Source organism: Arctopsyche grandis, chromosome 4 (assembly GCF_051622035.1).
Source record: "Arctopsyche grandis isolate Sample6627 chromosome 4, ASM5162203v2, whole genome shotgun sequence".
Taxonomy (NCBI): domain Eukaryota; kingdom Metazoa; phylum Arthropoda; class Insecta; order Trichoptera; family Hydropsychidae; genus Arctopsyche; species Arctopsyche grandis.
In genome coordinates this window covers 33,831,089-33,844,405 of record NC_135358.1, presented here as the reverse complement: position 1 = coordinate 33,844,405, position 13,317 = coordinate 33,831,089, and the positions used below count along the sequence as shown (strand labels likewise).

Below are 13,317 nucleotides of genomic sequence, written 5' to 3'. Positions count from 1 at the left end.
ATCTGAAGAACCATGGAATGAGTTCACTTTTCCGTATGTTGATTGTCTACGATTAGGCTTGGGTGAAATATAAGTGAAAGACTATGTTTTGAAATTACTTTGCTTTATTACACATTAATACACCGACAATAAACGTTCATTTAATGAAGGCTGTTTGGATTTTCAGTGAAATTATCAACTAATTTATACATTATGTTTTGTAAAATAAGTTTATGCTTAATAAATAATAAAAAATATAAATACGATAACGTAATAAGCGCATAGAAGTAAACTTAATAATTAAATATATATTAAATGAGAGCGAAGTGATGTGCCGCTTCAAAATCTGATGCTGAAACTTTTCATTTCGAGACGGGCAAGAGTTTCCCAGTTTGTTAGTTGACAGCGTTCGATTTTAGAGCCCGGAGATCCAGTGTTTGTTAGCCAATCAACCCTGGAAAATACGAAAATATGTCATTTGACTATCACAACCTATGCATAAGATCAACCAGGTAATGTATTCATCTCACATGATGTCGATGCGGTCTTTGGTTCCTTGAAGTTTGCCGAAAATGGTGCCTCTTTTGGTGTTCTTCACCCAACCGCCTATTTGAAGCTGATCTCCCAAATCCTTACAATACTTGGTGAAATACAAGCCTGAAAATCACGTATAAATAATTAATATATGTAAATTTTATAAACTCGTTAATTTAAAGAAATATGCGGATATAATTTAAAAATATATTTTTTCTGATGTTTAAGAAAGCCTGGTGTAGAACATGAGCTCAATGGGCCACTGTTCGAAGAAGAGGATTTTTAAAAGTGTTCATATGAATAATATATTGTTACGTACGCCGCGGATTAAGCGAATAGAATCCCAGAGACTATGTGACCGTTCAAGGGTTATCTGTTAACGGATTAACTAAGTGCTTGCACTTAGACTAACGGATATCTGTTATCGGATTAACTAAGTGCTTGCACTTACTTCCAGGCTTATATCTGGACTCTAAGTGCATTTAAACTAAACAATGACCGTTATTAGTCCTTTCTCAGAATCGGTACGGGGACACCCAATGTTGTGGAAATACATATCCGAATACGTGACTATACAACAGGTAAACAGATAAGACGTCCTGAGAGATCTATCCTTTATAAGGCGGTACGTAGGCGATATCATGTCATTCTGGACTGAGCACTGCCAGTGCGTGTATCTCCTTAATCATCAATAAATGCTGTGACACGACTGTTGGCCTTTTACTCGGATCCTCCACCCACCCCTACGCAATAATATGTTTGTATTCATAATATATTGACATATTTGTGTGTGATGAGTCAGGGTTTCTCAAATTAATCATTACTGATTTGTAACGTTCGCTTAATTCAAGTTTTCTCATCAGAGGACATGCAAGATCGAGTACGATGAACCCTCCAGTAAAATTAACAAATTTATATACATACATATATCTACTAGCGGTAAAATAAACGAAAATCACAATAAATGAGTGAAATTTTAACTTTCTAGCATTGTCAGTTTTTGGAATTTAAAATTTTTTCAAAATTTACGAAAGATTACGGAAATTTTGGATTTTCCACGAAAGGGAGCCATTTTGAGCCCTGATTTTCCCAGGACTACTTTTTGATCGTCAAATTAGTATGTGCATATTTTATGTGTGTTTGTACATATTTTCAAAAATAAAGTGATTTTAAATAATATGTTATGATATATTTTTGATTTTCAATGATATATTTTTCATAATTTTTTTTATTATTTTTTTCTCTTACTTTTTAGAGATAAATTATAATATTATATATATGTACCTACAACAGTTGAAATATATGTATTTACAATACCTACGTAGAATTTTCTGCCATTCACAATAATTAGTTCAGCTTCAGATTCTTTAGATCTGCAAGCGGATCCAAGCGCGGTTATTAGATAACTTTCTTTAGTCTTAATAAATGCCATATTGTAACTTTTTCTAGACCCCTTGCACTTTCAGAATTTGCTTATCATTTGGTAAATGGTAAGCAAAAAATCAGAAAAATTCTTAGGAAGGACGTGGCCTTTGAGAATAAATAGAGATTCGTGAGACATATCTTGGAGATTTGTTCCAGTGATGGATATGCTTACATTTTCATTCGGAACTTGCATTACTTGAATAACTCTTCAGTTTTTCGCGTTTTATATAGCGCCCTGATTAGAAGTACTTTAGAATATGGATCTTCAGATCTGGAGTCTGGATTAGAAGTACTTTAGAATCTCTATCTTCAGATCTAGAAATCTTAAAGGTGCAGCCTAAATTTCTTCGACATATAATATGTACAATTTGGATCATTAGGTCTAAATTCTTTGGCTTATAGAAGATGCGTTGCCCTTATCAAACACTCCTTACAGAATATGATAGGTGATATCCATAATCCTTTGGTTCTGGAAGAGTTTAAATTCTGGGTTCCTGTATGATATTGATATTTTCGCTCCCGTACACTACTCTAAGAGCCTAATAAACTCGCCTCTATCTTATAGATTCTCATAGAAATAAATCTATAAAAAAAGATTCGCAATGAGTAATAAGTCTATAAATTTAAAATTAAAAAAAAATCGTGGGAAGGGATGTTCACCAAGATACGAGGCGGCTAATAGGATTTTAGCAACACATCACTGGTGTGGTTCAATGGGAAGAAAGTAAAGTGATAGCCACCAATATAGTCGAATCGGTTTCAATTCACATGGTGACCCAAACTCTACCATATCGTAGAGTAAAGATGGAAGTTTGTTCGTTTATTGGTTTAACGAGTTTAACTTATCCGTTTAACGAGTCTGTCATGTTTGGTCTACATAATTTTGAATGCTAAGAAGGTTAATATGGCAATAAATAGTCAGATGAAGTTATAGAAAATAGTTAATGGAAGTACCTACTATAATAGTATCCAAGAGGATGCAGAAGAAAACAAGGTGAATGGAAAATGGAAGAAAGAATTGAGAAAAATGAGTATAATGGGGGAAAGTTGCACCAGATAGGTAATAAAGATTATTGGAAAAATATTTTTCATCCAGCATTAAACGGCAAAGGATTTAAAATGACGATGCTGATGATTTGTATAATATTTGAGCGTTTGAATCATTATGATCAGTTGCTGTTGAAAGTTTGTATGAGATGTTTACAGAAATATATTTTTATCGACGGCATATATAATATAATACATATGTGTGTATGTACATATGTAATAAAACGTTTATTTATACATATTTATGTTTGAATACATGTTGGTGTTTTAATCAATTTTATTTTAAGCATTTTTCCTCATCGATAATTTTAACTTAAAAATATAAATTACACAACATATGTATGATGTCATTTTATCGAAGAATTTGAGTTGTTTAAAATTTTTTTTACCAGTTGAAGATTTTGGCATACAGCTTCGAAGAATGTCATTGCTGATATTTGGCATTGAAATTTGGATACAGAGCTATTGTATTCCTATATTTTAAAGTTAGTTGAACTGCTTAATACGAACACGGTTGTACCGAGATGTTGTCTTAAATTATTTCACAGGCTTCATGAAAACTCTGACTCTTCTTTAGAAGAAACTATTGTATGTAAACACGTTGACAATAATTTATCTGCAAATTTTAACTCGTAACACATGTAGAAGATTTATAGAAAAAAATTTGGATTCTGTAGTAGTATTTTTAAAATAATTTAGTGGTAGATTTTAATTAATTAATGACTATTACGAGGAAATGTCGTAATAACCGAGTTCGACTGTATTTTCCAGCTCATAACAATAATTCTTAATGAGAAATAAACTTTTAAATAGCTTATTTTGCATTGTTTTGATTTCAGTTATGTTACATTATAATAACCATCAAAATAAACGTCATGTGAGCGTTTATGATCAATATAATAGTTGGATTGACATCATTTTGGTACATTGCGTTTAATTCGCTCCTTGTTTACTTCATGATTTCGACTTGCCTTTAATGCGAGCTTCAGAATTATAAATGTATCCTGTTATTATACACACAAACAAACTTCATACTAAAATAGTATTCACTTTTACGTAAATTGCGTAACTTGAATTATTTGCGCGTTTTAACATAACGCCGTTTGACACGTCTATTTTTCCGCCATTCTTAAAATACGAACGCAAAAATTCAATATCTCGCGTAGTCAAAATACCTACACAATTTCATTATTTTTCACGATGGTTGTAAAAAAGTTTCAAAACTTAACGTATGTACATATGCATAGAATATACTAGAAGCTTTTCCGAGATACTAAGACAGGAGTAATTTAATAGCTTTATTATAAGGAAAAAATATTGGATTGAGTTCTTTATTTGTTTGTTTGTATAATCGCTTCATGAAATTGATAGAATTTCCAGTAAAAATAATTTTTATTTCTTAAAATTAAATTCTGTATGCGCTATTGAGTATAACTAGGGATTGAAATTTACCGTCAAATTTCTCAAACCGTAAACGGTAAATAATTTTTCCTACTACCGGTATTGACGGGTAAATGAAAAAAATATTGACGTGTATTAAGGCAACTGTATGTGATTACTTTAACTAACAACATGAACTTGGATTGTATCGTAAATAATTAAAAATAAATCTCAAGTGAATAATGTCATATAAATGCATTGAAGTAAATTCGTAATAATAAATAATTTTTATTATTTATTTTTAACCAATCATATTTATTTATTTAAAGTTCGGACCATTTGAAAGTTTCGATCATAATTGAAATAAAAGTATGATCAAATTTCTTACGATTTGGTTAGTCTGTGTTGCCAGTGGATTTTTGAATTTGAAATTGCCACAATTAATACTGAAAATAAACCAATTCCAGACAACCTAATCCACAATACGCCATTTGCATTGATTTTTAATGTAATATTATGCAATAATATACATATGTACTTATTTATTTTACAAAATCAATTAATCAAGCACACTCGTCTAACAGATTGCTCCAAAGCGACGAGTGTGCTAAAAAGATTAAAAAGTACAATATGAAAAAATACAATTTAAATAAACAAATTATATATACAAATATACAAATTAAATAAGGAAAGGATAACTAAATAAAACATGAAATCATAATAAAATCATAATTAAAAACACTAACTCAACCTTTCTAAATGGTCGCGACCTCCATAACTTAGGAAGTGGTGCAGTGAATGAAGAGAGACGTGACAAATGTCAATGGCACCATCCAGTGAATTTAAGAAACGAAGGCCGCGAGGAATGGGAGAATAACTAAATGCCACAGTTCTAGCCAAAGGAGTGTGAAAAAGGGGACGATGGCGGGTCCATATCACACTCTCTGGAGCATGAAGGCCCAACTCAGCCAGGATAGACGGACAGGAGATACAGCCTCTAAATATGGAAAACAAGAACTTGATGAGGGACTTAATTCGCGATCAAATATTTTACGGTAAATATCGGTAAATTTTAAAATTTACCGGTATACCGGTATTGCAATACCTAGTATGTATGTATATGTATACTCGTAGCTAATGCAAATACTAAAAGTAAACATTTCCTTTCCCCAAATATGTTACACTATGAGTGATTTTTATTTGAGAATACTAGGGACAGTGATTTTCAAGATAAAGAGGTAAATTTATAACAGAAAGAGTTAAAATATATGATATACTATGTTATGATAACTAGAGAAATTCTCAAATGATATATAGTAAGACGTTGCAGAAGTTTGCAAGGAAAACAGAGTGAATGGTAGGCAAGTGAATTAAGGAAAAAGGAAATAAGAATTGTAAATAGGTTTTTGAGCTCTTTTTCCTATTATACTGTACATTAACATTAGAATAATATAATACTATGATTACTAACAAAATTAAATTAAAATTGTAAAATAGAAAAAAATCAGTAGATCAGTAGCTATTAAAATAGATATAAGATGTATTGTTAACATAATTTAGTAATAATAAAAAGCATTTAAAAATCAAAAATCAGAATTAGGGAAAATGTGTGGAAAACTCATGATGCATATACATTACAATGTAAAAGCTTTTCATATGTTTGATTTCCGAGGTCACGTTCTAAAAATGATTTAATTCCTTTATAAGAAGTTGCAAAAGAATGCAAGGAAGGAAGAGTGGATATTGGACATATGTATGTAGTATTTAAATTAAAATTTATTACGAAATTAAGTATTTCATGTGAAAAACTTAATTTGACATTTCCACTGTCGAATCTAAAGATGTTCTAGAAGCGTCTGTGTACATAAATTATCTCGTGAGTTCACGCAAAAATAATAAAATTCCGCTGTAATTTTCATAAGAGAATTATTTGTGTATTTGGAAGACAATGTTGTAGATTAAAAATAAAAATCAGGTCAAACTGGCGTTTTCTTTTCCGCGTTGATGTTCCGAAAATGTAACATTTCAATTATATCCACAGTGATGATCATTCTTATGTTTTCGGCAATATGAGGCGATGATTGATCGATTGGTGACATTTTTACTCGTCCCCGATTGTTTGGCGCTTAACCGAGATTATCCGTTTCGAAATGGTCACACAAATAAAATGGCGACCGTTTGTTTTTACATGTCTGCGACACAAACGATCAATTAATTAAGGTCGTTACCGTTTACGATTGATTGACGCCATTTATCCAAACAGATTTAGGGTAATCCCCGGCTACGAAACTCGTGTATTCATTAATATGGCAAATAGTGCTACGTGTGTACTTCACTGTGTACTAAAGTCTACAATCTAGTATATGCCTTACAAGCGTAGATAAAATGTCGTAGATGAGAACTGAAGTCAATTGACGATATTGTTTTATCTAGTGATACTGTCTTTTATGGATTTTTTGGCTAATCTGTAATGAATAAGTCTATTTGTTTTCCTTTTGTTGTTATTAACATTCAATCCAATGATAAATATAAACAAACCAAATTTAAACTTACGAACTGCTTGTGTCATTAAAATTTAGCTTGGCATTAAGCTTACTTTCGGTGTCCATTACTGTTGGTCAACGAGCTTTATAAAATACTAGTGTTTTTACCCGGCTTCGCTCGGTATTAATCTAATAGTAAACATTTTATTAAATTTATTTAAATAGTTTTATTTTATTTAAATTTATTTAAATATCCATTTGTTCGATGACGTCATGGATTTACGAACCAACAACACTTACATACTTACAAAGACTCTTTCGAAATTATATATTAGTAGACTAGTGTTGTACCCGATAAAATATCATGGGTGTTGGCACAAAAAAAAATTAAAATAAATGTGTCATTGGTCATGTGTTCGACCCCACGCGGTCGGATTTTAAATATATTTTATTTAATAATTATATTTAATTGTTTAATATGGAAAAAAGGTAAAAACTATCTACCTACATACCTTAATGTAAATAATATAAAACACCAATAGAAAAATTAACTAAATAAATTTTCAAAAGGTGGCGGTAAATTCTCTGCCAAGGGGAAACATTGGTAACCAATAGTATATGTACATATATAGAAGTTTTTTCTTTTGTTATTGTATTCGTATATACGTTTTGGCAGTGGTTTAGCTGTGACGTACATATGTATATCGAATCGAAACGACTATTATAGTGCGGCGAGCGTTATCTCAGACAGACAGACAGACAGACAGAATAGCGATATTATATATATGATCAGAACATTTAAGCTGACCAATAGGAATCATGTATTTTTCTTCTTACTGATAAGAGGAACATTCGGCTAAAGTATGTGCAATAGGACATGCTATATGTACATATGTAGTATCACAGTATAATATATCTTCATAATTCATTATAGGGTAAAAGGAAACTAAATATTATAGTAGATTTACTTGAGACCGGCACTATACTTCAAGCTAATGGTAATAACATACTCAAAAGGTTCGTGGACTACAGCTGTGAGGGGCGTATTTTCATGCCATTTTTAATTATTACGATTTTATTATTTCGGCAAGTTTCTCTTACATTTCATCAAATATGGGAATTGCCGTTCAAGCTTATGTCAATTCAAGAATAAAATATCACAGGAAACACTCTAGGGTGTGAGTTTTCGCCTGGATCACCATATCTTAGGTCAGACGTTTAGTCAGTAATTCACTGTACCGTTCAGTGTGTTAATACAAGGATAAAATATCACTGCACTACCGTATTACACCGAATACAAGGATAAAATAGCGCCGTAAAAAGTTTGGCGTACCAGCGATTTTGTGCATGTATAAAACCATCTAATAAAATCACGTGCCACGTACCTCTCTGTGTGACTTTGCCTTTAAGGTAAGTAAGGCAGCCACGCTTGTGGAGTTGTCAAATCGAAAAGATCTGGATACCATTAGAGCAATCATATGAATAATCCGACACTATATAAGCTCCCGAAGCTCTTTGCCTTTAGGGTAAGTAAAGTAGGGACGCTTGTGAAATTGTCAAATTGAAAAGATTTGGGTACCATTAGAGCAATCGCATGGAGAATCCGACAGTATGCTCCCAAAGCTCTTTATCTTTAAGGTAAGTATGGCAGGCACGTTTGGTGAGTTGTCAAATTGAAAAAATCTGGGTACCATTGGAGCAATCATATAGAAAACCGACACTATGTTCCTAAAGCTGACAGCTTATAAAACACGATTAATCGAACTTACGCTTCCAGATTAGAGATATGAGCATAAATAAAGAGTGTTTTTTTACAGGTTTGTTTATTGAATTGCTACACTTCTTTCAACAACAGCCAATTTGACAGCTGATTTGTGCTCAATTTAGATTTTACCACGAGTATATTTACATCAGAGCAACGCTTGCAAATTGTGCAAATTTATTTTTAAAATCGCAATTGGCCTCTAAGATCGTGTGATTTAACCCTTTTGGATTATGTTCTGTGGGGATATATGAATTCGCTAGTCAACGCCGATAAACCAGAGACGATGGGCGATATGGAAGCCTTCACCGCGTTATTGCCGATATACAGCTCCAGCCGTTCAAAAAAGTGGTCGAAAATTGGACTACTGACCACAGTGGACGATAATTTTAACCAACTGCAGCACTCATATGCCCGATATCATATTTAAACACTAAGCCCGCCTTCACACGGTAAGATTAGATTAGACCAGATCCGGAACGTGTGAAACATTACATCCAGAGAAATGTAATAATAATAGAAGGGCCCTTACGAATAAATGATTGTTGTCAATATTACGCGGTACGTCTCTATAAATACGCTACAGCGCACGCAATACAATCGGATCAATTTACTTATAAAAATGTATCCCATGTTGTTTATTGTGTGTTTTTGAATGCATTGTGCAATTTTTACCGATGCTTGCCCATCTTGCGAGTAATATAAACAAACAGAGAATTTTTTATCGGACATACGTCGAGCACCAAGCATCAAATACGACTGATGCTAAAATCATTTAGGATTGTCTGTGGACAATCGTCACTTGACAACAATATGACGCCTAAAGCCACTTCTATTAATATAACATTTCTCTGATTACATACCCACTCATACAACACAGCGACTAGTACCTGGCGCAGACCCGGCTGCAGGTCTAATACATCCTGCACTTGTAAAGGCGGGCTAGTGCCATAACTTTATCATTCAATTAAGCCAATATCATGGCTATTATCATGATTTTTTATAGATGTAAAATTACATATGTATATCCAAAATTAGCTGGCAGTTCGAGTCTAATTATATGTTTTCATTTGATATTGATGGAGATTTTTTAATAATGTGCGTTCATGTATGATTTGAAGATTATTATAATGGTGATTATGATGATTCCGTGCTTCCAACTTCCGTTTCCGGTTTTCCCGCGTCCCTAGAACTTTCCACGTAAAATAGAACTATTTTGAAGCACGCACTTATGTAGGTTAGAAAATTTGTAACGTTTCGTCGAAGTATAGACAATACCACTGGTAGATATGTATGTAAATACCTTGGACATTTCCGTACACCTCAAACTCGACGGAGACGATGGGGTTGGCACTGTCTGCACCCATGTTGAACGTGTTCTCTGCTGGCTGTCCTTGCTACCACTGGCCTATACTGCTGTCTGAAGATCAGCTCACTGTTGGCTTTCGTTCTATTATAAGTAGTCCACCAGTTGCAGTCTATTTAAAACCGATCGAAACGGCGTCATCTGTTTGCAGCGTTTCGTAATACGGACGTCTGAACCTTCACCACTGACCTGTTAGAAGGGCGATTTATCGACCGGTGCCAATACTTTGTAAATAACATTAAAAACCCTCTTATAGACATATTATGTAAAAGCATACTTGAAGACGGCCAATTAATTTTGGCCAAAAATCTCCATATCATATATGTATATAATATCGCTAATCTGTGTGTCTGTCTGTCTGTGTATCTGAGATAACGGTCGCTGTACTATAATAGTCGTTTCGATACGACATATGTACATACATATGTATGTATAAGCGACAGTGCTATATTTTCCAGGAAAGAGGGTCTGCCTATTGTCAATCTACAAATGTTAACAATTGTTAAAAATTGTTAATAATGAACCCATTTTGCACGCTGAGCGCCGATCTCTGTATATGTACATCAGAGTTAAACCAACGCCAAAAAACGTATATGAATGACAAAAAAATACATATTTTGTGTGTCTCTCTGCGATAACACTCGCCGTACTATAATAGTCGTTTCGATTCCATATACATGGGGCCCCGAAGGGGGCGCAACCTTATGGGGCGCAGCCGCATGGGGCCCCGTAGGGGGCGCAGAGGGGCGCAGAGGGGCGCAGAGGGGCGCAGCCTCATGGGGCACAGAGGGGCGAAGCCCTTAACGGCAATTGCTCATGGGGGCGCAGAGGGGTGAGGCCCTAAACGACAATTGCTCATGGGGGCGCATTGGGGCAAAGCCCTAAAAGGCATTAGCTAAGGGGGGCGCAGAGGGGCGAAGCCCTAAACGGCAATAGCTAAGGGGGCGCTGAGGGGCGAAGCCCTAAATGGCAATAACTAAGGGGGGTGCAGAGGGGCGAAGCCCTAAACGGCAATTGCTCATGGGGGCGCAGAGGGGCGAAGCCCTAAATGATAATTGCTCATGGAGGCGCCGAGGGCGAAGCCCTAGAAGGCAAAGGCTCAGGGGGCGCCGAGGGCGAAGCCATAGAAGGTAAAGGCTCAGGGGGGTGCCGAGGGCGAAGCCCTAGAAGGCAAAGGCTCAGAGAGGCGCTGAGGGCGAAGCCTTAGAAGGCAAAGGCTCAGGGGGGCACCAAGGGCGAAGCCCTAGAAGGCAAAATTTTTTTTTTTTTTTTTAATAAAATGTTTACTATTAGATTTTAGTCATGTTTAAGCGGTTTATGGGGCGCAGCCGTCAACGAACCAATGATTCGATTTATTTTTTTTCAATTCATAGGCGCCAATTCGACTTATTTTTTAAAGGCCAAAGGCTGAGGGGGGCGCCGAGGGCGAAGCCCTAGAAGGCAAAGGCTCAGAGGGCGCGGAGGGCGAAGTTCTAGAAGGTAAAGGCTCAGGGAGCGCCGTGGGCGAAGCCCTAGAAGGAAAAAAAAATTATATGCAAAATCAGCTAATATATACATTACAGAGCGTGACGATACGGTGCAATAATGCTTGTGTCGTATTGTCAAGTCAATATTGTCACAACATGACGTATCCGGAAATATTCGTATGCGCATGCGTACTTTCGTTGGCACGTGTGCACTCACTACTATAACGTCACATTGTTCCTAAATATTTCTACAGTAGCTAAAAAAAACCGGCTTTGCATGATACATTACGGTGACATGTATGTTCTGCTGTATAATATGAATAGATTTTGTCGGCTTCTGCTGTTGCGTTTACGCCACGCACAAAGCGCATTACGGAAAATATGAATATGTCCATATATTTAGAATGTACCAAAGAATACTTTTCGTACTATTGTTAACGTGAACAAGAGAGTGAGTTAATAATTATCTATAATGTATTTTTTGGCAGTATTATTGTTATTTTGAAAACATCACTGAGAAAGATATGAAGGTATTTTATATAAAACAATCTACTGGAAGCGGTGCCGTAGCGAGGCTATGGCAAATAGGCGAGTGCCAAGGGCGCTCGATGCGAGGGGCGCCAAAGGCGCCTCTTCCCTATTTTTTTTTTTTTTAGTAAAACTTTAAGAAGGATTCGATGTGTTTTTGAAATATCCATTTGTATATACATGCATAGTACGTATTATGTTTCAATTATGTATTTTTTCAAGGGAGCGTTATGCATGTTTTACTTTTAATACTTTTGAATTTTGAGAAATTGACCGAACGAATGAAAACGAAAATTTTGGAAGCTTACAAGATCAATGTTTTTCCATCGTCTACTAATAGATGAGAACAAAAACATTCGGATATGAGATGTTGTTCAAAATCGAAAGCAATGATTGCAATTGATAAATTGAATAAGGTTAACATTGCACTTCAAAAGAAAGAACAGGATATTTATAGATCATCGTCATTAATTCAGGGGCTCGTTAATGATTTTAGGAATTTTTGAGAAAATAGTTAATCTAAACTAAACGAAAATCTAAGTTAAACGAAAATCGAAACTAAACGAGAAAATAGTTAGAAAATCTAAACATTAATAAAAATATATCAGATGAATTGGCCGAAGACGAATCCCAAGCTTTAAAACTTCATTTGTAATATTATAATGAAATTAAAAGAAATATTTCAATGCATTCAACAAGTGGCAAAAGAATTTTATTTTTTAACTGGTGAGGGAAACTTAAATGTTTAAAACATCAATTATAAACTTTTTGCGAAGATAAAGATACCAGTAGAATGTATCACATTGATAACATTGTTCGCCACGAAAAATGGTTCAGAGACGAGATATTATAGATATGTATATGCCCAGTAAACACGAATCTGGTAATAAAAAATGTTGATTGGCTCGAGATTTGGATATATGTATATGTGTTTTTTAAATGGCGCGATTTTTCTATATCTTGGTGTTGTTCGGTCGATGTCTCAAAATCTGTCAATTTCCTGTTCAAAATGAATATTGAAATCTATAGTGGAGTATTTTATCTTTCATTTTTAGTACTTTTCAGCTTTCAGATCTCTCTAAGTAGTCATCCAGTTCAAATCAAAAGTCAAAAGTACGTATTTTTACTAGGGATTTTTTCCCACTGTTAATACTATTTTATATTGAGTATTTTGTATTGAAAGATGTTTATTGGGATAGTGTTCTGGCCACACTTTTTGTTTACGTTTAAAAGGGTTAATTGGAAGTGTGCTGAATTTTAAATCGGTAAAATTTCGAACAAAAACCTCGTACTAGTATTTACTCGTATTTACACGAATCTGAATTGAATTAATAGGGATAATATATT

General features: G+C 34.4%; 2 protein-coding genes across 2 annotated transcripts in view; both read right to left on the bottom strand.

Annotated features, from left to right (window-relative positions):
- LOC143911157 (uncharacterized) overlaps window positions 1-13,317 on the bottom strand; it is a 369,714-nt gene that overhangs the window by 107,453 nt on the left and 248,944 nt on the right. The window lies entirely within an intron of this gene.
- On the bottom strand, window positions 90-10,140 carry LOC143910543 (acylphosphatase-2). Its single transcript, XM_077429054.1, has 3 exons — window positions 9,914-10,140; window positions 510-636; window positions 90-433 (listed from the first exon to the last, which is right to left on the bottom strand). The coding sequence occupies exons 1-3, from the start codon at window positions 9,975-9,977 to the stop codon at window positions 319-321; spliced, it is 306 nt and encodes a 101-aa protein (XP_077285180.1). The 5' UTR covers window positions 9,978-10,140; the 3' UTR covers window positions 90-318.

Coding starts and splice junctions, on each gene's coding strand:
- LOC143910543 (XM_077429054.1), bottom strand. CDS start 9,977: ATGGGTGCAGACAGTGCCAACCCCATCGTCTCCGTCGAGTTTGAGGTG. Junction 637..9,913: donor GGTGTACGGAAATGTCCAAG/GTATTTACATAC, acceptor CGTGATTTTCAG/GCTTGTATTTCACCAAGTAT. Junction 434..509: donor AAAGACCGCATCGACATCAT/GTGAGATGAATA, acceptor CGTATTTTCCAG/GGTTGATTGGCTAACAAACA.